General features: G+C 40.7%; 4 protein-coding genes across 4 annotated transcripts; 2 read left to right on the forward strand and 2 right to left on the reverse strand.

Annotated features, from left to right (window-relative positions):
• Positions 1 to 429: 429 nt before the first annotated feature.
• Positions 430 to 1,607, reverse strand: GCK72_000822 (uncharacterized protein; the record flags this gene model as incomplete). Its single annotated transcript, XM_003109331.2, has 5 exons — positions 430 to 638; positions 687 to 903; positions 952 to 1,149; positions 1,379 to 1,478; positions 1,597 to 1,607. The coding sequence occupies 5 exons, from the start codon at positions 1,605 to 1,607 to the stop codon at positions 430 to 432; spliced, it is 735 nt and encodes a 244-aa protein (XP_003109379.1).
• A 1,055-nt stretch (positions 1,608 to 2,662) lies between these two features.
• Positions 2,663 to 3,438, forward strand: GCK72_000823 (uncharacterized protein; the record flags this gene model as incomplete). The annotated part of the gene is made up of 4 exons (XM_003109194.2): positions 2,663 to 2,702; positions 2,751 to 2,872; positions 2,920 to 3,211; positions 3,257 to 3,438. The coding sequence occupies 4 exons, from the start codon at positions 2,663 to 2,665 to the stop codon at positions 3,436 to 3,438; spliced, it is 636 nt and encodes a 211-aa protein (XP_003109242.1).
• A 1,137-nt stretch (positions 3,439 to 4,575) lies between these two features.
• On the forward strand, positions 4,576 to 10,260 carry GCK72_000824 (uncharacterized protein; the record flags this gene model as incomplete). The annotated part of the gene is made up of 13 exons (XM_053722699.1): positions 4,576 to 4,647; positions 4,962 to 5,318; positions 5,369 to 5,598; positions 5,646 to 5,993; positions 6,125 to 6,891; positions 6,939 to 7,117; positions 7,188 to 7,789; positions 7,844 to 8,072; positions 8,210 to 8,437; positions 8,488 to 8,672; positions 8,722 to 8,882; positions 8,935 to 10,077; positions 10,127 to 10,260. 13 exons carry the CDS (start codon positions 4,576 to 4,578, stop codon positions 10,258 to 10,260), a joined length of 4,635 nt encoding a protein of 1,544 aa, XP_053591344.1.
• Positions 10,261 to 12,056: 1,796 nt separating this feature from the next.
• GCK72_000825 (uncharacterized protein) lies at positions 12,057 to 15,344 on the reverse strand (the record flags this gene model as incomplete). Its single annotated transcript, XM_053722700.1, has 9 exons — positions 12,057 to 12,161; positions 12,210 to 12,262; positions 12,590 to 12,854; positions 13,021 to 13,091; positions 13,145 to 13,448; positions 14,405 to 14,536; positions 14,591 to 14,671; positions 14,852 to 14,958; positions 15,332 to 15,344. 9 exons carry the CDS (start codon positions 15,342 to 15,344, stop codon positions 12,057 to 12,059), a joined length of 1,131 nt encoding a protein of 376 aa, XP_053591345.1.
• Between the last annotated feature and the right edge of the window lie 8,017 nt (positions 15,345 to 23,361).

Genomic DNA, 23,361 nt, shown 5'->3' on the forward strand with positions numbered 1-23,361 from the left:
CAAGTATCACTTGAATACATACAGTTCCGGCCAGAGTGATATGCCTTTGGCCTTTTGCCGGAGGTGGGGGACGCTAGTCGAAATAAGACTTTTGAAATCATTCTTATACTTCATCGGTAGACACAGTGCGGGTGAGGATCAGGCGTATCGAAATGTTAGTATAGATCTCGCAGTTGGAAAGCATGATCCTGCAGTCAGAGATCTGTTTTTCAACAGGGAGAACTTTCGTTCTTCCTTTTAGAGTTGGACCTAAGTCTAGGAATGAAATCTTAAAAATGGGTCTTACAATACATCTGAATGACTCGCGCTTCATGAAATGCGAGATGAGTCGAGTTGAGACGATCACGTTTCATGATTATTTATGCACATATTAAAACAACGTCAAACAATAACGATTTATCCGGAAGGAAGGTATGAACAACGAACAAGTTAGACCATTCTTCGGAGAAGGTTGTTGAGTTGATCTTCTCTGTTTCCGAAGTCTCCTCCCTCAACAAAGTGGTTGGTCTTCTTGGTCCATCCACCGGTTGGGTTGTTGAGCTTGAATGGCCACAAGAAGTTGGTAGCCTCCTTGAAGTGTGGTCCGACGGTGGCGATCTCGTGAGCCAAATCTTCGAGACAGATGATGTTGTACTTTCCTGAAAAATGTGCGATTTAAAAACGAAAGTGATACAAGTAATTCTTACCGAGGCTCTGCTCAACGATGGTGTTGTCGGTGATTGGGACACGGTTTCCGTCAACCTTGGCGTATCCACGCTTGTAGAGAAGATCGTGGATGGTCTTGTTGTTTGGGTATCCCCAAGCAACGTATGGCTCGATGATGCGGAGAAGTGGAAGAGTAGCCTTGTTCAACTTGACGAAGACTCCATTGTTGATCTGACGAAGACGGAGGATCTGGAGAGCCTGAAAACCAAAACATTAGTAAAATTTAACTTTAAACTGATAGTTTACCTTTCTTGGCTTTGGATGGAGTTGGTTGATACCGCGAATTCTGACCACGAAGGCGACCTTGTGCTCAGCTGGGACGTAGAAGTCGCCCTTGGCCTCAGCCTCGCGCTTGAGTCTGAGTCCTTCCTTCTGAGCGTTTCTGTACTCTTGAACGTACTTCTCAGCACGCTTGAAGTACTGGGTCTTCTTCTCCTTGTTCTTCTGCAAATGAACCGTTTAAATTTGAAAACACGTTTAAATTACTTCGATAACTTTTAAGGCCTAAAATAGATTGTCATCGTGTTATTGAGACACATTCTGATTTGAATACGCCTCACCCAAAAACAAGATAATTTTTATAGCTCAGTTTTGACGGCTGGCTTGGATAATAATGGATCCTAAAACCAGTGCTTTTGAAGAGCAATCTAATTTTAAAATATAAACCACTTACAGCAGCAGTGACGACCTTGTGCTGGGCAGCCTTGGTGCGAGCATCGGCTCTCTGCTTTCTGCGCTTAAGCACAGTCTCTGGGACTTGTGGAACTTTCTTGCTGAAAGAAAAATGTTCAGTTTCCTGTGTCTGTCGGGAATGGGCTCAATGGAGAAGAAAAATATACAGATTCATGGAATCAACACGTATTTTTCGACATTGAGGGTAAAATTACTTACGTTGGAGCCATGGCAGGCGATTGATACCCTGAAAATCAATATATTGATATGTTCGAAAGATATAATGAGCAGAAACAACGGAGCAACGATTTAAATTTCAGAGTATTAAATTCAAAGGAAATTTCGAGCAAAGTTTTCGGGTAATCGATAGAAATTATTCATACAACGGATTAAAAAAAAATTATTCTAAATTTTTCGCTGAAAAAAATTGAGAAATTTGGTGAAAAAAGCTCTGAAATCTCTTAAAAATTCGTTAGGCCAAAAGAAAAAATAGAAAATTGTTATGCCGAGGAGCGCCGCTGCCGAGGGGTACGGTACCTTTGTCGTTGCGAGACCCACAAAGTCACGCGCCGCGGCTGGCGACGCGTGCCCTCGGACCGACGTGGCTGCGCCGGTGCGCCTGACCTGTTTTACGCTCAACTTTACGGTTTTCCCACGCATTTCACGAAAGAAAAAGCATACTCACAATGTTCCCGACGGTTCTGTTCATCGTTCTGTTCAATTTTTTGTCCGATTTTTTCATTATAAACGTTAATAAATCGATTTTTGTTGTAAAACTTTTGTTAGACTATTTCGAAATCGTGTCGGCAAACAAAGTTCCTTCGCTCAACTCGCCCCTTTTTCGGTCTGATAAGCCTCAAATACTCTTTCACAACGCTTTTTCCATCCACTTCTGGCTGACTAACGGACAAATTTTATGTAAAACCTAAGTTAAAATATTTCTTTATTGATGTTTTGTTCATGTTCTCGCTATCTTTCGCAAGCGATTTTCTCAATTTTATTCCCTTTCTCGATAGATTGAATCAGGTAGAGATCCAGCTGTAGCCAATCGGGCAGGCGAAGAACCGGTTTCGGTTTTTTCTCATTCCCGTTTTTCTCTCGGTCGGGAACAGAACATAAAATTTTCAATCGCATCGTCAGACACAACAACCTCTCGTTCCTCCAATATCGATTTGAGAATCAAAACATTTGTTTTTTGGTGAATCATGTGATCAATGTCCTTTCTTCGTCTATATAAATAGCTTCTTATCTAAACTTTCTCATCTTTGACAGTTTTTCAGAGAAGATGGGCTCTCGTGACGACGAATACGACTACTTGTTCAAAGGTTTGTTTGAAAACTTTTCAAGAAAATCGATAAGTTTTTAATTTTCAGTTGTTCTGATCGGAGACTCTGGTGTCGGAAAGTCAAATCTTCTGTCCCGATTCACAAGAAACGAGTTCAACTTGGAATCCAAGTCAACGATCGGAGTCGAGTTCGCCACGAGAAGCATTTCGGTAAACCATACAATCCTTTTGAGCTGTACATAATTTGTATCATTCAGGTGGAAGGCAAGACGGTCAAAGCTCAAATTTGGGATACTGCTGGACAGGAACGTTATCGTGCCATCACATCGGCTTACTATCGTGGAGCTGTTGGAGCTCTTCTCGTTTACGACATCGCGAAACATGTGACATACGAGAATGTGGAACGGTGGTTGAAAGAACTTCGTGATCACGCTGATCAAAATATTGTCATTATGCTGGTTGGAAACAAAAGTGATTTGCGCCATTTGCGTGCTGTTCCTACTGATGAAGCGAAAATATACGCTGAAAGAAACCAACTTTCGTTTATTGGTGAGTCAACCATTTGGAAATGTTTATGAAACATGATCATTGCAGAGACATCTGCCCTCGACAGCACCAACGTTGAAGCAGCTTTCACAAACATCCTGACTGAAATCTATAAGTCGGTGTCGAATAAGCATGTTGGAACAGATCGACAAGGATACGGTGGTGGTAGTGGGACTATTATTCCAGCTCCACCAACTGAACCGCCGAAGAAGCAGTGTTGCAACTCATAAATCACATTGTGTTTTTCATGATAACGTGTGTATTTGTCGTAATGCCTTGTCTTTTTGTACTGTCTTCATCTTTCAACCCATTCGTGTCTACTACCTGTTCTCACTGTGATTTCAGATGTTCTCCGTTTGGGTTTTTTGATGTGTGGCAATTGTAACTTTCATTCAGAATTGTTTTAATCGCCTCCCTCTCCCCCTCATATACATTCGCCCCAAATTTTTTACGCCCTTTTTCTTTTTCAGAAGATTGTGATCTGAGTTGAGTGGTGCTGCTTTCTTATAAATTACCCGACTCAAGTAAGCTGCACACTTCAGCGCTGTTTTTACTCTTTCTTTTTTTAATTCAATATAATTCTGGCCCAATGTGTATATTCCTAAAATATTGGTTACTTGTAATGTGTCTTTTGTACATCCAAATCATGGTCAATCAGACCGAATTCGAGAGCCTCGAAAAAGCAACGAAGAAGTGCACATTGTTCCTAATCGATTTTATTTATTTTGCAATTTTCAAATAGTCATTTTCGATGAATGAATGAAGTAAACACTAAAACCATGTAATTTATGTTACAGACAGACATTTTGAAGAATCCCAATGCCTTTACCAGGAGTGGTTATGTTCAAACTTGATTTTTTACGGCGAAAGATTGTTTTTCGCGAATGTCCGCATTTTCGCGTCGAGACCCGCTACAGTATGCCGCGAATACTGCGGCCCAATTCAGTGCGTTTTTGCGTAGTTTCCCAGACATCGTACGTTATTTTTGTGCGTATTTAATTTAAATTTTTGAGAAAATTTTCATTGAATTAACTCAGTCATGGCAATGGTACCATGTTAAATCAAAAATTAGCTCACATTCTCTGAAAATAACGTGATGACTAAACGTCTTTTGTGAAACAGAAAATGCCTCGTTTGCTTGCCGGGGTCCTCCGTCTATCCATTGGTCTCTGCGACACACCCTCCACCTCGGCACACATTCTATCACCGCTCACTCTAGTCGTCTGGTGCCTCCATTCAAATAATACTCTCTAACCATTGAGTGTATGCTGGCGTGCGCGCGTTGCGGACTCAAATCTATTTTTTTGAATAATTCTCGTCTATTTTTACCAAGAAAACAAATCTAAAATTATCATGTTTCCTTTCAGATGTCCCAAGAAACGGAAGAAACTTCAAATTTCAATGAATTGGGAATAGGCGTCGAAGTAGCACACGAAGAGGTTTGTCTATCGATTTTACCGCGTCTATAACATCTGTAGCGCAAAAGAAAACTAAAAAATCTGTCAAAAAACGACTAAATATAGAAAATTAATCGAAAAATCAGTTTTTGTCTGAAGCAGAGTCGGGAACCCGATTAACATAGTGCAAACACAATTGATGCATTAGACTTCACGCGCAACGATTCTAAAAGCAATCGGAACTTTTTGTAGCATCCAGGTACAAAATGAGATGCCCCAAATATGGGCTCATCTAGAGAATCGCGTCATTTTCCAGTAAAGGGTCGAAGATTAGTTCAACGTTATTGATTTTTCAGACTATCGCAACAGACTATTCGGTGGACACCGGGATTGATCACACTCAATCACAGTCGGAAACCGCAGCAGAAGCTTCATCGTCGTCAACTTCGACACGTCCACGACGAAATGCTCGAAAATCAGTGTTGTATAATAATGACGATTACGAACTTCAACTTCCGGGTGTACCAAAGGAAGAGGATAATCAGTCGGTGTCTCTCATGACGTCTGAACTCATCCCGTCGTCACAAAAGTCGTTTTCAAAACGAGCACGAGTTGGAGATGAGCCATTGAGAGGCTCGAAGAAGAGAAAGACACTTCCACGTCTAGAAGAATCCAGCATCTCTTCTCAACGACTCCAGCCAAATATGTCACCTGTTAGTCGAGAATTCCCAAAGTTTTACTTATCACTTTTACATTCTTTCAGCGCCAACAAATCTACGGAAGTTCTTCGATGCATCCGCTTGGAGCAGAGCAAGAAATACCATACGGTCGAGAAGCTGATGACGATGGACCACCGATTCTAAATATGGCATCTTCGAGATACCCGGATGATAGAATTCATATGGGAACTGATGAAATTGACGACATGGGATCGTTTGCAGACGAGGAAGACGATTATTTGGATGGAGAACCGCCGAGTCTAGAGCTGAATCCGTAAGTGTAACGGAGGGATTTTCTAGGGAACTCATTAAATGTTTCAGACCAAGCAAACGTCGCGGTCGTCCACGTAAAGGAGATGATTTGGGGTTGGAGGATGGTGAGAAAACGACAGACAGAATCGGCGACGTGGATAACAAGAAGGAGAAGAAGCAAAAGCAGTCAAATCCAACACAAATGGTACCGAGATCGTCGTTCAGAGTTCAAGGAGAACGAGTTATCAGTAAAGCTCTCGCCGATCGGCAGTATCATGTGAAACTGTTCGAGGATGAAGTGGATATCACTGAAAACGGAGATTGCTATGCGACTGTTATCTCTGGATGCTTGGCTTATTTATTGCGAAAAGAGAGAATTATTGAGTTGTTGACAAATGACGGAGAGGTTGCTATGATGTAAGTTTGTTTTTTGATCTATCCCCGCTGTTTTTATACTTTTTACTTTTTAAAAACGCGGATTTATCAAAAATCTGCTTAAAAAATCCCCAAAATCCTACATTTCCTATCATTTCTTATGTTGTTTTCAGTCGCGAAGGAGGATGGATGCTCGACAAACCGCCTCGTCTCCCACCACTCGTTCAACACAAAGCGTGTTTCGCATTCTACGTAGACGGCTCCAAAATTATGTCAATCAAAGACGTGACAAATGACGATCTGAAACCATGGAGCTCATCTGGAGAGCATTACAATGATCCAGTCATCAAACCGAATGTTCGTCGTCATCCAGTCGCCAGACTCAATGGACGTCTTCAACCGATAAAAGGAGATCCACGACTCGCTGAGCTCCATCTGACAGAGTATAGTGCGTGGCTTCCGAGACTTTTGAGACTCAGAAAGAAGGTCTTTTATCTGTCTCGCGATGGTCAAATCTATGGAAACGTTCTGATTCTCTATGATTACACGTGTCCAGGAGAGGCGCCTTCCGTGGTGAATCTTCCACATGGAAATGACTATTTGAGGAGTGCAATGATGGAAACGACTTCTGATCCACACATGCTTGATTTAGATGACTCCACTCCATTTGAAGATGAAATCGTGGAAGGATCACGTGGCGGAACTTATCTCCGTGTGAAGCCAAATAAACTCGGATGGGCTCATAATAAGAAGCTTCTCCTGAAGTATCTCGTCAATGAGCCGAATCTTCTCGATCAATCGAATTGTCTCAATCGTCGAACCCCTCTTCTGCCACCTCTCATTTCATCTGTCGGCGTTTTTGTATATTTTGTCCCCTCGAATTTTGTCGCAAATCAAATTCATCATACTGGAGATGGTCTGTCGCCATGGACAGTCAATGGTAGGTTATTTCAGTCGATTAAGTGATAAAAAAGTAAAAATTTTCAGTACAACCAGGTTCTGGAGAATCCCCATCGCCAAGAGTTCGTTCGACACGTCGAGCGTTAGAGCAAGACGAATCCGGCTTGTTTGTGACGGCAAAGGAGGGTACTCCATGGCAACAGACTCAGTTGTGTCTGGTGGAGACCATGTCCGTGTTGGCGAGATGTCCCAGATTGAGAAAGAGGGTAAGAAATCTATTTCTTGAGATTTTCACTGAAAAATCCCAAAAAGTCGCTAATCTCCTCTCATTTCTAGGTCATATATGTGCAACGTAATAATTCAATTATCCTTGGAAATGTATGCTATATTTATGAATATGTTCGTGATGGTCCGATCCCAGCAGCCTATGTCAAAGGATCCACTCCAGTTGGAACCCCCACCGCCGCTTCGAAACGACAAATGAATCAGTGGATGGAGGATAAGAAGAGTCTGGAAGACAATTCGCAAGGTCCCTCCACGTCCTCAGCCATCCAAGCCTCAGGGGATAACAATGGAGTCGAGGAGGATCAATTTATTGATGTGGAGGATTTGGAAGTCGTTGAAGAGGAGGTTATCGGTCACGATAGTATGCAAGAGGAGGAGATCGACCATCAGCAAGTTCAGATGTTGCAGCAAGAACCAATTCAAGAGCAAATTCTCGACGAAGAGCTGCTTGATATGTCACAAGAAGACGTGCTTAATAATGGTTATGATGTGGAGTTCGATGACGATCCGTTGACTCAACAAGAGAATTCTGCTCCGTATTTTGAGACTCCTCGACAGCTGGACACTGGTCATATCTATCTGACAGTGAGACATAAGAGAGTTGCCAGTGGATTCGACACAGTTTTGGAGTGGATCGCTAACACAAATGTTGTGTAAGTTAATCATATTCCTTTTTTGCAGTTTTTATTTATATTCCACACTTTCAGAGAGGAGCGAGGACTTCTCAACTACGCGAAGCCAGGTCATCCGCCGATTGTTCGTAATGCTCGTGCCTACGCATTCTTTGTATCTGGAAACTCGATTTTCCCACATGATATCAATCGAGACGATTTCTCGCCCTGGTCTCATAACGGAAACCCGCAAAATCCGACGTGCTATCGCACGAAAGTTCGAAAAGTTGGAGTGATTTGTGATGAGATTGCATCGCAGTTTCAGGTAATTTGAGGGGAGAAAACTCTGTGAGAGGAGGCGGAATTTAGAGTAAAAAGTGACAAAATTAACTTTAAATTCAACAAATTCCTATGATCTTTGATCTTAAAATTTATTAACCGAGTGAAACCCAGCATTTCCAGATCAAAGATGTCGACTACAAGACGTGTCCATTCCATCTCGTATTCCTCTACTCTATCAATCCACGCGAGCCTCGTCTTCGAAAGAAGATCTATTATATGATGGAGACTGAGTCGAGACTTGTTGTCAGCCACGCTCTCATCATGTATGATTACAATTTGGAGGGAGATCTACCGAGAATGCATGGAGGGTATCTGAAGAGATTCGCAAAGAGAACTACCAAGAGAGCGGTGAGTTTAGGATTCAAAATTGGAATTCAAGTTATTCAAAACTCTTTCAGCCATTGCAAATACACGACGTTGACAATGATGTATCGGATATGTCAGAATCAGAGAAGGAGTGTCCATTCGCAGTTCCGTCGTGTATGGCAGAAGATGGAACAATGTATCTTCAGCTGCTTGATATGGACTTCTGGAATGACCGTAATCGACAACTACATTTCTTGGTTAACAAACCAAATTTGATGTTAGTGTTCGAGAAGTTTGAACACAATTATTTTTGTTTTTTTTTTCAGAGAATCCCTCGGATGTCTCAACAATCGTGTCCCCACTCTCCCCCCGGCTACAACCAATAAAGCAGCGTTCGCATTTTTCGTCGATGGACTCGAGGTGGATGCAAGAAATCTGACTTGCGATGGACTGGTTCCGTGGTCGGAAAACAACAGCACTAATCCACGTATGTCGTTCTAAAAATCGAAAATTAAAATCAATAATTTCAAATCGTTCAGATGGAGTTACAAAACGACCAAAGTCAGCGAAACAACCGCTTGCTCTCAACCGAGACAACCAACTCCGTGTTTGGAAGACTCCTGCGCACCGTGGTGAAATCATTGAATTCCAACTCCACGTCTACACAGCGACACTTCCACGTTGTCCACGTCTCCGCAAGAAGGTCACGTATGTTCTGAAGAATGGACACCAAATCGGACACGCCATGATTTTATACTGGTACACAGAGCCTGGAGAGATGCCTACTCCAATAAATATGAATGTTCTCTCACAAGAATACACACTTCAACGTCTTCCACCACACATACGTGAAGACGTGCATACTCTTTTGAGTCGTATGTCACCGCCAGAGGTTTCGAAAATCATTTTGGAGAAGTATGGAGTCAGTGTGAACACCAAGATGCTCTATTATATCCGTCGTCGAGAGATTATGACGGTGACTTCAGGAGGCGAACCTCATCAACAGGATTTGTACGATTCGAAGAATGAGATGATCGAAGCATCTGGATATGTGGATGACTGGACGACTCCTGTGGATCCATCGGCTCCGTCGACTTCTGGTGGTCATGGTAGAGGTAGAAAACCGAAGATTCTACATGAAGTGTTGGATGATCGAGATCTTCAAGTATCTCACACGGAGGAGATTGAACAACAGCCACAGAGAGACTACGGAACAGGCAGAAAGGCGTTGGAAGATGTACATCAACATCCTCATCACCACCATCCACTTCATCAACATCATCCACTTCATACTCCAGACCCTAAGAACTTTTTGGCTCCACGACCGATAACAACGACGCCCGGCATGATTCGTGGCAGCCATCGAAGTGAGGCGATATGGAGAATTGCGAGAAATTCATTTGGAACCACCACCGACACTGAAATCTTTGATATTATATTCAAGATGCTCTTCGATAAGAACGAGCAACGGCTCCTTCAAATTGTGAATCAGACGTTCGGCGTTGAAATACTTCAAGGAGAGGAAGTGATGGACAACGGAGATATGATTCATATGGGAAATGTCGGTGAAATTGTTGAGGAAATTGTGGAAGAGGAGGTCGTTCAGACAGCGGAAGAGGCCGCCAGACAAGGTGGACCGATGAACGAGGAGAAGGTTTATATGGGTGATAAAGATCTTTCTGGTAAGAGATTTCGCGTTCAAATTCTTCACAAAATTCATTTTATTTTCAGACGGAATGGAGCAAATCGTCGAGGAAGAAGTCACCGATCAACTCCTGGAAGAAGCTATCGTGGAAGGTGTCCTGGTAGAGGAAGAGCTCAATCCGAATGCTGTGATCATCGACGATCATCATATGAGAGCTTAGAAATTTAATATAAATTCTTAGCCTATTATTCCATCATTAGCTACCCATTCAGCTCTGAGAGCTCTCCTTCTGAATCTCATTCTTTTTTAATAATTTAAATGCTCTTTGTTCGTATTTCCCTCCCTGTTCTGTCATATCTAATTAATTTGTCTCATTGTTTCATGTTGTTTCTTCAAATTCTTTATTAGGACCGAATCCCAAAAAAAGTAATAAATTGAGACAAATTTTCAGAGTTTAATCAGCACAAAGGGGGGATAGTGACACACTGGCTCAGTTATTTCGAAGCTCCCGCTTTTTTTCCATAGATCGCACTTCTCCCTGGTTAAAATGTGTCCCAGTGACAAAACTACCATTCCCACCGCCTTCCCCTCACCAAAACATCCCAAAGACCCACTTCCCACCGCCAATTGCGGTCTTTTGACCCAGTTTCCCATTTTTCAGAATATCTGCCCCGGTGGCCGAGCGGTCAAAGGCGTGAGACTTATGATCTCATTGGTGAAAACCAATCGCGGGTTCGAATCCCGCCCGGGGCAATAAGCTTTTTTTTCCTTTTTGAATTTGATTTTTAGTGAAAGAAAGTGTTTCTAGACAAATTTCTTCTCAATAATGAGAAATCATACTGGCAAATGTTTCAATTTTTGTCTCAATAACACAAAACCGCTTTTGAAAAATTTTTCGACGACGTCCATAAATCCTAAATCATCTTCTCTGGAATTGAAAGTCTCAGATTCAGAAATTTGAGTTTATTAACTATCAGAATTGACGAATTTTAACGAGAAAACATAAATTGAATGGTAATAAAACAAGATTCAGAGTTCAACCAAGGAATTATAATAGATTGGATCAATTAATTCCGAGCTCTGGCAATAAATTGTATTTGATTTGAATTCCGAGATATTTCTGCCTGAACTTCTTCCAAAAACTGCTTCTCTGTCAAATTCCAGACACCAAACATTAACTTGTCTCCTTCATTTGAAACTGATGACACGTGTTGATCAGAATCTCTCACAATATATCGCCGAGTGGACAGTACCATTTAAACCCTTTCAGCTGCGACTTGTGATCTGAAAGTTGAAAAGTTATATTCAAATTAAATATCAATACCAGAGTTGTCCGGAATCCGGATTCCGAAATTCCGGGGTTTTTTTTGACATTCCGGTTTTTTGAGCTTAATTTTTCCGGAATCCAGAAGTTGAAATTCTACATTTTTTGAGTTTAAAAGACAACTATAGCACTTCTTTCTCGGTTTTGATCCTCAAAAGTTGTTTAAAACTTTATTTATCATTAAAAACAAAAATGACTTGGCCTTGCAAATTTATCGAATCATTCCGAATTCCGGATTCCGAAATTCCGGGTTATTCCGTCATTCCGGATTTCGAAAATTTGATTCCGGTTCCGGATTTTTATTCCGGTTCCGGATTCAGAATTCTGAATATAGAATTCTGAATTTCATAGTCTGAATTCTGAAGTGATGACAATTCAGGATTCAGGTTCCTGGATTTCGAATTCTGAATTGTGTATTCTGGTTTCATAACTTCGAATTCTGAATTCTAGATTCAAGACTAAGAAGTTTGGATTCTGGATTCTCGGGATTCAAATTGAGGATTTTTGTTTTAGGTTACAGATTCTAGATTCTGGATTCTGAATTATGGATTCTCAATTTTTTATTCGGAATTCTGGCATTTGATCTACGATTCAATATTCAGAATTCAAGGTTCAAGAATAAGGATTCTGAATTTAAGAGGACACAAGCAAGATCTTTATTCCCAAAAAATGTTTACAAAAATGGTTAGATTTCACTCGAAAAATTCATAATTCTCCACGAGATGATTGATGAGACAAGCGTGTTGGTGAGCGGCGGTCATAGTGGCAATCATCGGATACATTCCAGTCAAAAAGTTCTGAAAATTGTTAAAAAATCGAAGAAAAAGGAGAGAAAGAGAACTTACATCCGGCTCCTCTTCAATAGGTGAAGTGAAAAAGTCGGGGAGCTCGATGATTTCTGCAAATACGGTGATTGATGGCGGTCGGAGAAAATGAAGGTTCCGATTTATATTCGTTATTTGATGGGAATGCAAGTACGCTCTCTGGATAAAAGAGAGAGGCAGACAGCTAGACAGTCTCGTTGTCTGCGTCTCTAGTCTCCCCTTTTCAGTCATCAATCTTTAAATTCTCATAACTTTTGTAGTTTTGCTTGTATCAAAAAGTTTTCCACTACCAAAATATAAAAAATTCATTTTTTTTCATTTTGTTAGTTGAACATTTCTTTCAAAAGTTTCACGATTTTCAGATAAATGGGATGTTCCCACAAATACCCGAAGCTCCTTACCAGTACTTCCATTAGTCGGTGCATCCAAAAGATTCGGTGGGTTGTATTTGGTGAAAGTGACGGGAATGACTCGAGTCATTGGGATATCCAATTTAAGAGTTGGATCATAGACAGGAGCATCCGAATCCTTTAACAAAGCGCCTCTTTCTTTCTTCCGGCATCTACAAACTTTGTACATTGACTGCGAAGTGTCGAAAGAGACCGATGATTCGGCGTTTCGCTCAACTGCAGTTTCGATTAATGCGGATGACGGTTCCGAGGTTCTCTGAAAAAAAAATCTATAGGTATTAGCAAGGCCCACTTCTTACAACCGCGCTCTACCGAAACCTAAGAAAAGAGACATTTTTCAAGGGCACTTCGGTGGAGCGCAGTTGCGAAGCTATACAATAGCAAAGACTTGATAAGTGCGCTCCATCGCAACTAGTGATTACCGGTGAAGAAGGAGAAAGAGTTTCCAGTGGAGCACCTGGTGGTGGGATTGGTGGAGGAATAGGGATTGGCTCTGAAATCCGTCGTATATTCTCAATAGAGCACAATTGCTACAAATTGACCTACCTTCCCCAATCGGCAAAACCTTCAATGGCTCACTCAAAGTCTGCTCGACGGACCCGTTCTCTACGATTTCTCTTTTCTTTTTCTCGATTTTCTCAATGTTCTCTTCTTTTGGCTTCGTTTCGTCTTCCTCCGATTTCACAGGTTTCTTCGGTGATTCCTCCACTTTCTCCGCAGAATTTTCCTTGGTTTTCGGTGGAGCTGGTTCGAATTTCGCAGCCGGAATATTCTCGAACGAATACGGCATCTTTTCGATTTCCTTGCGCTCTGATTCGGTTTGAGTTCCGACTAATTTGTTGGTTCGGTGCTGGAAAATTACTATTTTGTAATTGGATTTTGGTTTAAAAGCGGGGAAATTATGTTTTAGTACAGATTTTGGCTGATTCGTAAATGTCTTTTTTTTTAAATTTAGTGAGAAATAGGCAACTTTGAGCGAGCAGTTGTAACAAAGTCAGGAATTGCTCCAAATTGGTGAAACTTTTATAAGTGTGAGTTCAAGACTAGATCTTTATTTTTGTAGTTGACAACTTTTTTATACGACCTTTCTCTAAAGAGTTATAGCCCGGCAAAGTCAGCACACCAACAACCTTCTCTTCGCCTACCACCTACTCAAGTCGCTCACTTCTAACCCCTGTATCTCATTCCAGTAACTTCTCGCAAAAAAGTTGACAACTACAAAAATGTAGATCTACAATTAATCTACAACACATAAAAATTTCAAGTGAATTGGAATACTCATCAGATCCGGACAGTTCGTCAATGTTGGCTTTTCTCACAGATTTCAGAAAATTCCCCAAATTCAGGAAGCTGCCACGGTGCCAGTATTTCTTTTATTATTTTGAATTTATATCAGTTTTGTAGATCAAATTAAAATCTTCAATTTTGTAATTAACAACTTTCCTATACAAGGGCTGTTAAGAGGGAAGCCAAAAAACCCGAAAACCCTAAAACCACCTCATCTAGTTTCTTACCTGGTAGCCTAGAAACCCAAACTTTGACCATCAAAATTAAATATTCACAATCAGCGTGACGAGAGCTTTCGAATGAGTATAATCATGGCTAGGTTTGAAAAACGTTGGGTCTCACCACAAAACTACGGTATGCGCGTTTAAATTGGGTTACTGTAGTTTTCGTGGTGAGACCCAATTGAGAGCAAACCCGGGCATTATTATACTTTTCTGAAAGCTCTTTTCACTCTGAATCTGATGGTACAAGTTCTGTATCTCTCTCTCTCAATTAAAGTCACTTCTTCCCTAAACTCACATCATCTTTCTCTTCTTCCATCATCCCATTTCCCAATCGAATTGACGACTTTTCTTCCGCTTTCTCTCCAGATTTCTTCGCTGGTTTCGGCGAAATTCGGGCTTCCGAAATGTCGTTTTGTTGTTTTTCTGTCTGAAATTATAAGGTGTTGTCAGATTCCGCCCATTTCTAGAGGGAGGAGCATACCAAGTCAATAGTAGAGGAAAGGGGAGACGAGTCATTAGCTTTTTCTTTGGAACTTGGCATTGTCATCGTTCCGGTCACGTTCTGGAAAATAACACAAATATTTAGCAGGGAGTGCGCTCTATTGACAGTTTCAGATCATTATCAATAGAGCGCGTTTATCAAACCATACATCAAACGGTAGCGGGTGGAGAATATCGGAGCCTGTTGGTCTCAATGATGTCTGAAAATTCTTTTACTTTCTATTTTCTAGGAATGGATTACCTCTTCTTTTTTTGATTTTTTTGAGATAGTCGATTGCTTTTTCGTACTCGGACTCGATTGTTTCGAAACTTCGTTTGCAGTGTTTGGCGAGGATTTTGGAGTGGTTCCTGGAAAGAGTCACAGTTTGGAAGGGTCGTTGGGTACGGTATGGTTTTAAAATTCTGTGTGCATGTAGAAAAAGTCTATACCGATATTTTTGTAGTTGACAACTTTTTTGTGGGAAGCTGGGCTAGACAGTTATAGGCTTGTGAAGTTGCGTTGATAAAACACTTTTTGAAAGAAAGACTGACTTTAGGATGTCGTCACAGAATCACTTTTTGTTCCATTTTATCAATGCTTTATTTGTTAAGTAGATCAAATCTAGATCTTCATTTTTGTAGTTGACAACTTTCATGTACAAGATTTCTCTAAAGAGTTATTCTCTCTAAAGAGCCCGGCAAAGTCAGTTAGGACGGTCTTCCTCCTACTCAACTCACTCACTTCTGACCTCCATATCTTATTTCGATGATTTGAGACAAAAAAGTTGTTAACTAAAAAAATGTAGGGCTACACTTGATCTACAACATATCAAAATTTCAAATAATAATTATTACTCATTACAACGTGACAGTTTGCCAAAGTTGACTTTTTTTTCAAAATTTTTTTTTAAAAATTGACAGTTCAAGAAGTCGTCACGGTGTCAGTTTTTGTTCCACTTTATCAAATTTTTGTTTGTTAAATAGATCAAATCTAGATCTTCATTTTTGTAGTTGACAACTTTCTAGTACAAGTATTCTCCAAAGAGTTATAGCGCGACAAAGTTAGTTAGGTCGGTTTTCTCTTCTCCCTTCCTCCCACTCAACTCGCTCACTTCTGACCTCTATATCCCATTCCGATGATTTTACACAAAAAGTTGTAAATTACAAAAGTGCTGAGCTACACTTGATCTACAATATATCAAAATTTCAAATCAATAGAAATATTCGTCACAATGCGACAGTTTATCAAAGTTGACTTTTTAAAACAAATTTCAGAAATTTCTCCAAATTCAAAAAGCTGTCACGGTGTCAGTTTTTGTTGCACTGCTTTCAATTTATATTGGTTTGTAGATCAAGTCTAGAACGTTGTTTTTATTTATTTAAAATACGTACGTTTATAGTTGACAACTTTTCTATACGAGATCTCCCTAGAGAGATATAACCCGCAAAAGTGAAGTTGGTCCACTCTATCAAGTTGATGTGTGTAAGTATCGATAGTGTGTAAGTATCGATACGACTTTCTCGATACTAGCCCATTTCGAGAAATTATCGATAAATTTCCCGGGAAAAATTTCTCGAAACTTTCTCGAAACTTTCTCGATATTTCTCGAAAGTATCGATACTTTCTCGAGAAATTTTGAGTGATTTCTCGATACTTTCTCGATACTTTCGAGACGTCTCGATACTTTTCCCGGGAAATTGTGCTTTGTCAACAGTGTCATTTTTCTTTAATGTGTTTCGCAACCGGACGTTTCGAAACCGGTCATTTCGCAACCGGACGTTTCGAAACCGGTCATTTCGCAACCGGACGTTTAGAAACCGGACATTATGAAACGTCCGGTTGCGAAATGACCGGTTTCGAAACGTCCGGTTGCGAAATGACCGGTTTCGAAACGTCCGGTTGCGAAATGACCGGTTTCGAAATGTCCGGTTGCGAAATGACCGGTTTCTAAACATTCAGTTTCAAAACACACTGCAGACTGTTTGATTTATCGGGAAATTATCGAAACTCTGGGTCTCGATACCATCAATTTTCGAGAAAAGTATCGAGAAAGTATCGATACTTTTGTGATCAAAAAAGTCTCGATACTTTCTCGAGAAACGTCTCGATAAATTTCTCGAGAAAGTATCGGGAAAGTATCGATAAAATTTATCGGGAAATTTCTCGATACTTTTTCGAGAAATTTCTCGAGAAATTTCTCGGGAAATTTCTCGAAGCGGTCTCGAAACCACACACTGGAAACCACACACAAGAAACCACACACAAGTGGTTGATAGTATCAACCACTTCTCATTTCCCAAGTTAGGAACTCCGTATCTCATTCCAATGACTTCTTACAAAAAAGTTGTCAACTACAAAAATGTAGAGCGTGACTTTTTCCATATTCTCCCAAAATTTCAGCCCTCTGTCATTTCTCCCCACTACTTGACATCCATCTGAAATTCACCATTTCCCCCCACTAATTCTCACTGTTCAATTTCCGAATCGGTTGCCTTTTCTTCTCATTACAATGACTTCTTCTCCGTTTTTTCACTTGATACAAACGATAGGCAACGACGATTGAGATGCCGATAAACGCCGTCAACGCTATTCTGAATTTCAGTCGTTTCTTCTGGAAGAGGATTCTGAAACTCACTTGAAAAGAGGTCTCATTGCGTTAAGTTTTCCGGAAAGGAGGAACTAATAAATTAATGAAAACTGAAAACTAATTTCTATTTATTTTTTTATTCATCGGTTTCCACGTCTTCGAGGAGGCCACGTATGTTCCATTTTCCAGAAATCAATCAATATGAATTGCGCATGATAAAACTACCATACTTGTCAAATGACGGGCCGGCCCGGCCCGGCCCGTAAAAAGCCCGGCCCGTCAGCCCTGTCTTGTCAGGGATATGGGATTTTTGAGAAAAATTTTCAATTTTTTTTTTCAATTTTCAATTTTTCAGGCGGAAAATTGACAAAAAGACACTCATATTATTCTATGAGAAAAGTCTGAGTTCATCTCAGTACACCTTAATCAAATTTGAAAAAAAATTGAAAAAAAAAATTCCCTCCAAAAAGACGGGCCGGGCCGGGCCGGGCCTGAAAAGCTTCGGCCCGGGCCGGGCCTGACGTTTTGAAAAAAAAACCCGGCCCGGCCCTTGACAAGTATGAAAACTACCATTTCCGTCGTCTTCCCATCATCAAATCATCCCAAAGATCCACTTCCCACGGCCAATTGCGGTCTTTTGACCCAGTTTCCCATTTTTCAGAATATCTGCCCCGGTGGCCGAGCGGTCAAAGGCGTGAGACTTATGATCTCATTGGTGAAAACCAATCGCGGGTTCGAATCCCGCCCGGGGCAATAACTTTTTTTGCTTTTTCAAATTGGTAGTTGGGCGAAAATGAGGACAACTCCAGTGATTTGAAATGAAAATCTTTGCAAAACACACTAAAAAATACATTACTACCTAACTAAGAAAAATAAATAAAATTACACCTCTGCGAATTAACAATTGAAACATGATTAAATGAAACATGAATATATAGAACAAGCAATATATTTATTTTTTCCTCTGAATCCGATGCATCGTCTCATCACCACTCGTATCGATTCTCCACGATTTGTTGGAGCTTGGGAAGCGTTTCAGAAACGTGTCGTCATCTTCTTCGTCCTGATTCAAAAAATCAAAGATCGGACTCGTGTATTCCCTTCCAATTGGGTCCTCCTCATTCATATTGAATTCAAAATCCAACGGCTCATCTCCACGTGGCATCGGTGTCTTTTCCAAGTTGTCATTCACAAGTTCTCCGAGAATTACACTACTCGGGGATACCGTGTTCCGAGATGTTTGAGATGTTTTTTGGAAGAATGATCTGGAAATTTCGGATTGTTTTCGAATGAATTTCGGATCAAAGCTAACCGTTGTGATCCCGAATTTTTACTCTTCGGCGTCGTAAATATCTCCTCTGACACTTTTTTCTTTTTCTTCTCCTGATTCTGATTCTTATTATTATTCAAAGTACCAAAAAAGAAAGACATTTCATGATTCGAAGAATCCTCTGAAGTCCCCGAAAACGATTGCTGAGTATCAAAAATCGAAAATTGCGATCCGATTGGCGAGGAGAAGAAGTTCTGACTGTGTTGAGTCGGAGTGTCTGCTCCTCTCATTTCGCGACGAGACGATGATCTTGGAGACTTGAAAATCGAGTTATTCGTGAAATTGAACTCATTGAATTCTTGAGTTTCTTTCGGAACTACTCCGAATATATCGTCGTTTTTTGGTGTTCTCATAGACGAATGAATTGACGAAGGTTGAGTTGGAGTCATGTTACTCGACGATTTATGTCTGGAAAGTTGAAATATAGACAGTTTTGTTGGAAGGAATGAATTTTGAAATGATTATTTTTTACCTCGACCGTGATTCTGGAGTTTTGAACATGTCATCATTTCTTGGAGTTCTCATAGACGATTGACAAGTCGATCGTTGCGTTGAAGTCATTTGGATTGAGTGATTTGAAGATTGGTGTCTGAAAATTTTAGTTTTGTGGGCGGAGCTTGTTCTGATCAGAATGAATGGGGGAACAGAAGAACTACTACTATTGCTAACTAAAAAACGAGAGAGCTTCTATAAAAAACCCTCAGCCTCGAATTCTCCACCAACCTTCCTCCTTTTTCTTGTGTTGGTGTCTTGAACATGTCCTCATTTCTCGGTGTTCTCATAGACGACTGATACGTTGACCGTTGTGTTGAAGTCACTTGGACGGAGTGATTTGATGATTGATGTCTGGAACTTCGATGTTGAAGAAAGTATTTTTATAGTAATTCGTTCTTTTTGATTCTAAATTAATTAGGACATGAGATAGCATTTAACCAGAGCTGTGCGGAAGTAAAATTTTTTGAAAAATCTAGTCGGAAGTCGGAAGACGGAAGTAAATTTTTGAAAAGGGAAGTCGTATGTTGGGTTCTGAAAGCGGAAATCGGAAGCTAATTTTGCAAATGACAAATTTTAAGGAAAATGTTTTCTATTCATCACTGAAAAGGAATTTCAGCGTTGTTTTCATACAAAATGTAGGGCTGTTAAAACAGGCGTTTTCGGGCGGCAATCGCCGGTTTCATTTCCGGCGATTGTCGCCCACGCCGGAAATGAAACCGGCGATTGCCGCCGCGCCGGAAATGAAACCGGCGATTGCCGCCCACGCCGGAAATGAAACCGGCGATTGCGGCAAATACAATTTTTAAAACCGGCGTTTAACGCCGGTTTTTAACATTTTAATTCATTTTCCGTATATTTTCTACTCAAAAAAGCGGCGTTTGACGCCGGTTTGGAAATGAAAAGCGGCGTTTGACGCCGGTTTGGTAATGAAAACCGGCGTTTGACGCCGGTTTGAAAATGAAAACCGGCGATGGAAGCAAGTTTTGGAAATGAACTTGCTTTTCATGCAATTAACGTGAAAATAAGCGGCGCCGGCTTGCCGGCGATTGCCGCAAGTAACAGCCCTAACAAAATGTCATCAAAAACCACCAAAATTCAGCCGAAATTTTCTGAGCATACATTTGACGTCTAAATTTGAGCTTTTGCATGCAAAATAGTGAAAAAAAACTCTGCAATATTAAAACATTGTCAGAAGTTTGGATTTACCTAGCTCGTGATTCCTGAACTGGGGTCTTGAACATATCCTCGTTTCCAACAGTTTTTATTGATGACTGATAAATCGACCGTTGTGATGGAGTCATTTGAATGGAGTGATTTGATGATTGGTGTCTGAAAACAAACAGTTTGTGACCGGAACTTCTAAAAAGAGAACTACCTCGTTCGTGATTCCGGTGTCTTGAACATGTCTTCATTTCTCGGTGTTCTCATAGACGAATGGACCGAGTGATTTGAAAATTGATGCCTGTAAATTTGAGATTTATTCAAAAAATCTTAGTGCTGTAAAGCTATTCGTTCCAACTTACCTCGCCCTTGATTCCTGAATCGGAGTATCTAAAACTTGAGTCTCTTGAGTAGCAGCCACTGTATCGATCGCTTGTCTTGGAGCTTTTCTCGGCCCTGGTCCGAATGTCGACGGAGATCTGGGTCGCTTCGTACCACCGAATTCATTGTTTCCTTTCGGTGTACAGAACATGTCCTCTGTGAAGTGTGTTCGAGAAGATTTTGATTTTGGCGAACTGAAAAAAACCGGTTTGTTTCTTTTTTAATTGCCTCAAATTATCAGAATTTTTAAACCAATTATCAGAATTTTTTCAGTGAAAGTTAGTAAATTTACAAATAAATGTAGTGAATTTCATCTAAATATACCGAAAAACAACCCCAGAAATACTTTCTTCCACCAAAAATCAATTTTTGAAAAGCAAAAAAAGTTATTGCCCCGGGCGGGATTCGAACCCGCGATTGGTTTTCACCAATGAGATCATAAGTCTCACGCCTTTGACCGCTCGGCCACCGGGGCAGATATTCTGAAAAATGGGAAACTGGGTCAAAAGACCGCAATTGGCCGTGGGAAGTGGGTCTTTGGGATGATTTGGTGCGACGAAGACGATGGGAATGGTAGTTTTCTCACTGGGACACTTTTTACTAAGAGACGTGCAATCATATCTTTGATCTTACTGTGTTGAATGCTCCTCTTCCTCTTCACTAGCCAATTTTTTCAGTGTTGGTATCAAAACTCTCGTCACAACTTCCTCTTGTTCCCTATCTTCATCACTACTGTCTATCGAGAATGGATCCGGTGATCTAGTGGAATTCAAAGTGGTTTCCTGTGAAACTGTCACTTTCTTCTTTCGTTTTGGAAGCAAAGCGTCGAAAATCGAGAGTTGGTCATTCGATGATATCGATTTTGCGGAGAGGACACTGTTGGTTCTGAAAGGAGAAATGAAATCGTTTTCTCACTGAAATTACATTTCGAATTACCTCGTCTTCTGATATTCTTCGGCGGCCTTCCGATTCGATGTTGACGTGGAAACTTCTTCACGGGAATCTGGTGCGATTATTCTGTGTGCTTCATCATTCTTTTCTCTTTTGACAAATGATTCGATGGCGTCCATGAATCCAGATTCATCTTCTCTGCAATTGAAATTCCATTTAGATTCAGAAAGTTGAGTTTATTATTTATGATCCGGGAAGACTTTTTAGGGCTATCAAAACTCGATATTTTATCCGTTTTCATAAGATTTTGATGGATGTATTTCATCATTCCTAAAACTAGGTTATAATCTAAAAATTGGCTACTTGAGAGGAAGAGATTCATTGACACTGTAAGTTCATAGGGATCATTATGAATTGCGCAAGACAAAATTACCCTTCCTATCGGTTTACCCTAACCAAATCATCCCAGAGGAGCATTCAAGACAGTTAGATTAACAAGATAATTGCACATCTCTTAGTAAAAAAGTGTCCCAGTGACAAAACTACCATTCCCACCGTCTTCCCCGCACCAAATCATTCCAGAGACCCACTTCCCACCGCCAATTGTGGTCTTTTGACCCAGTTTCCCATTTTTCAGAATATCTGCCCCGGTGGCCGAGCGGTCAAAGGCGTGAGACTTATGATCTCATTGGTGAAAACCAATCGCGGGTTCGAATCCCGCCCGGGGCAATAACTTTTTTTGCTTTTCAAAAATTGATTTTTGGTGGAAGAAAGTATTTCTAGACTTATTTCTTCTCAATAATAAGAAATCATACTGGCAAATGTTTTAAGTTTTGCCTCAATAACACGAAACCGCTGATAACGGGATTACAAGAATATTTGTCATTGAATTCTTTCGAGAATGACACCTTAACTTACAAAACAACATCCATCTCCGCCACCCTTTCCTCATCATTTTCATTCGACACCTCTGCTCTCACTTCTTTCAACGGCGTTCCCGATTTCAATGCCTTATAAATCCGACACGCTCTTCCCAGTACACTCGTCGGAATTCCCTCTTCTTTGGCCACTGCCATTGCAAACGAACAATCGACCATTCCAGGTGTTAAACGGAATAAATATCGAATCTTTCCTCCGGGTTCACGATGAACTGTAAATGTCAAGAACTCGGCAATATTATTATCATTTGGAATATGTTTCGGTAGAGCATGGAAATGGGAAGAGAGAAAGATATGCGGACATCGTTGAGCTCCTTTCTTCATCCAATAAGTCATACAAGAAGCCAAAAGAGACAATCCTACTTCTGTCATCGTTCCCTTTCCAAATTCATCGATAATCACCAGTGAATTCCCAGTCCCTTTTCTCAATGCCAACGCGACTTGCTCCACATCCTTCGCAAAAGTCGACATTCCATCCAAAACCGAATCAATCGTAAACATTCTCGTCACAATTCGATCAACCACGCCCACAGTCGCATGTCTCGCCGGTACAAAACTTCCAATATGAGCCAGAAAAGCCAATATCCCTATCGATTTCATATAAACACTCTTTCCGCATGCATTCGGTCCAGTGATAATACTCGCTTTCACTCCATTCCGACCACTGGAAACTTGATTCGGTACAAAGTTCTTTTTGACGACGAGAACACTAATCGGATGATATAATTCAAGTGCTTCTATCACTGATTCATCTACAAGTGTCGGACAGTTCCATCCATGCTCTGCAGCTACGAGACCCATTGAAACGAGAGCATCGATACGGGCGGCCAGTGAGAGAAGCTTATTGATACTTCGCTTCTTTTTCATCACTCTAGTCTTCAGAATCAGAATAATTGCAGTTTGACTATCAATCAATTTCATCAGAATATCTCCGTATTCGTCATCTAATCGTTGAGTTGTCTCGTTTCTCACTCGCAGTTCTTCACTT

Source organism: Caenorhabditis remanei, chromosome I (assembly GCF_010183535.1).
Source record: "Caenorhabditis remanei strain PX506 chromosome I, whole genome shotgun sequence".
NCBI lineage: Eukaryota > Metazoa > Nematoda > Chromadorea > Rhabditida > Rhabditidae > Caenorhabditis > Caenorhabditis remanei.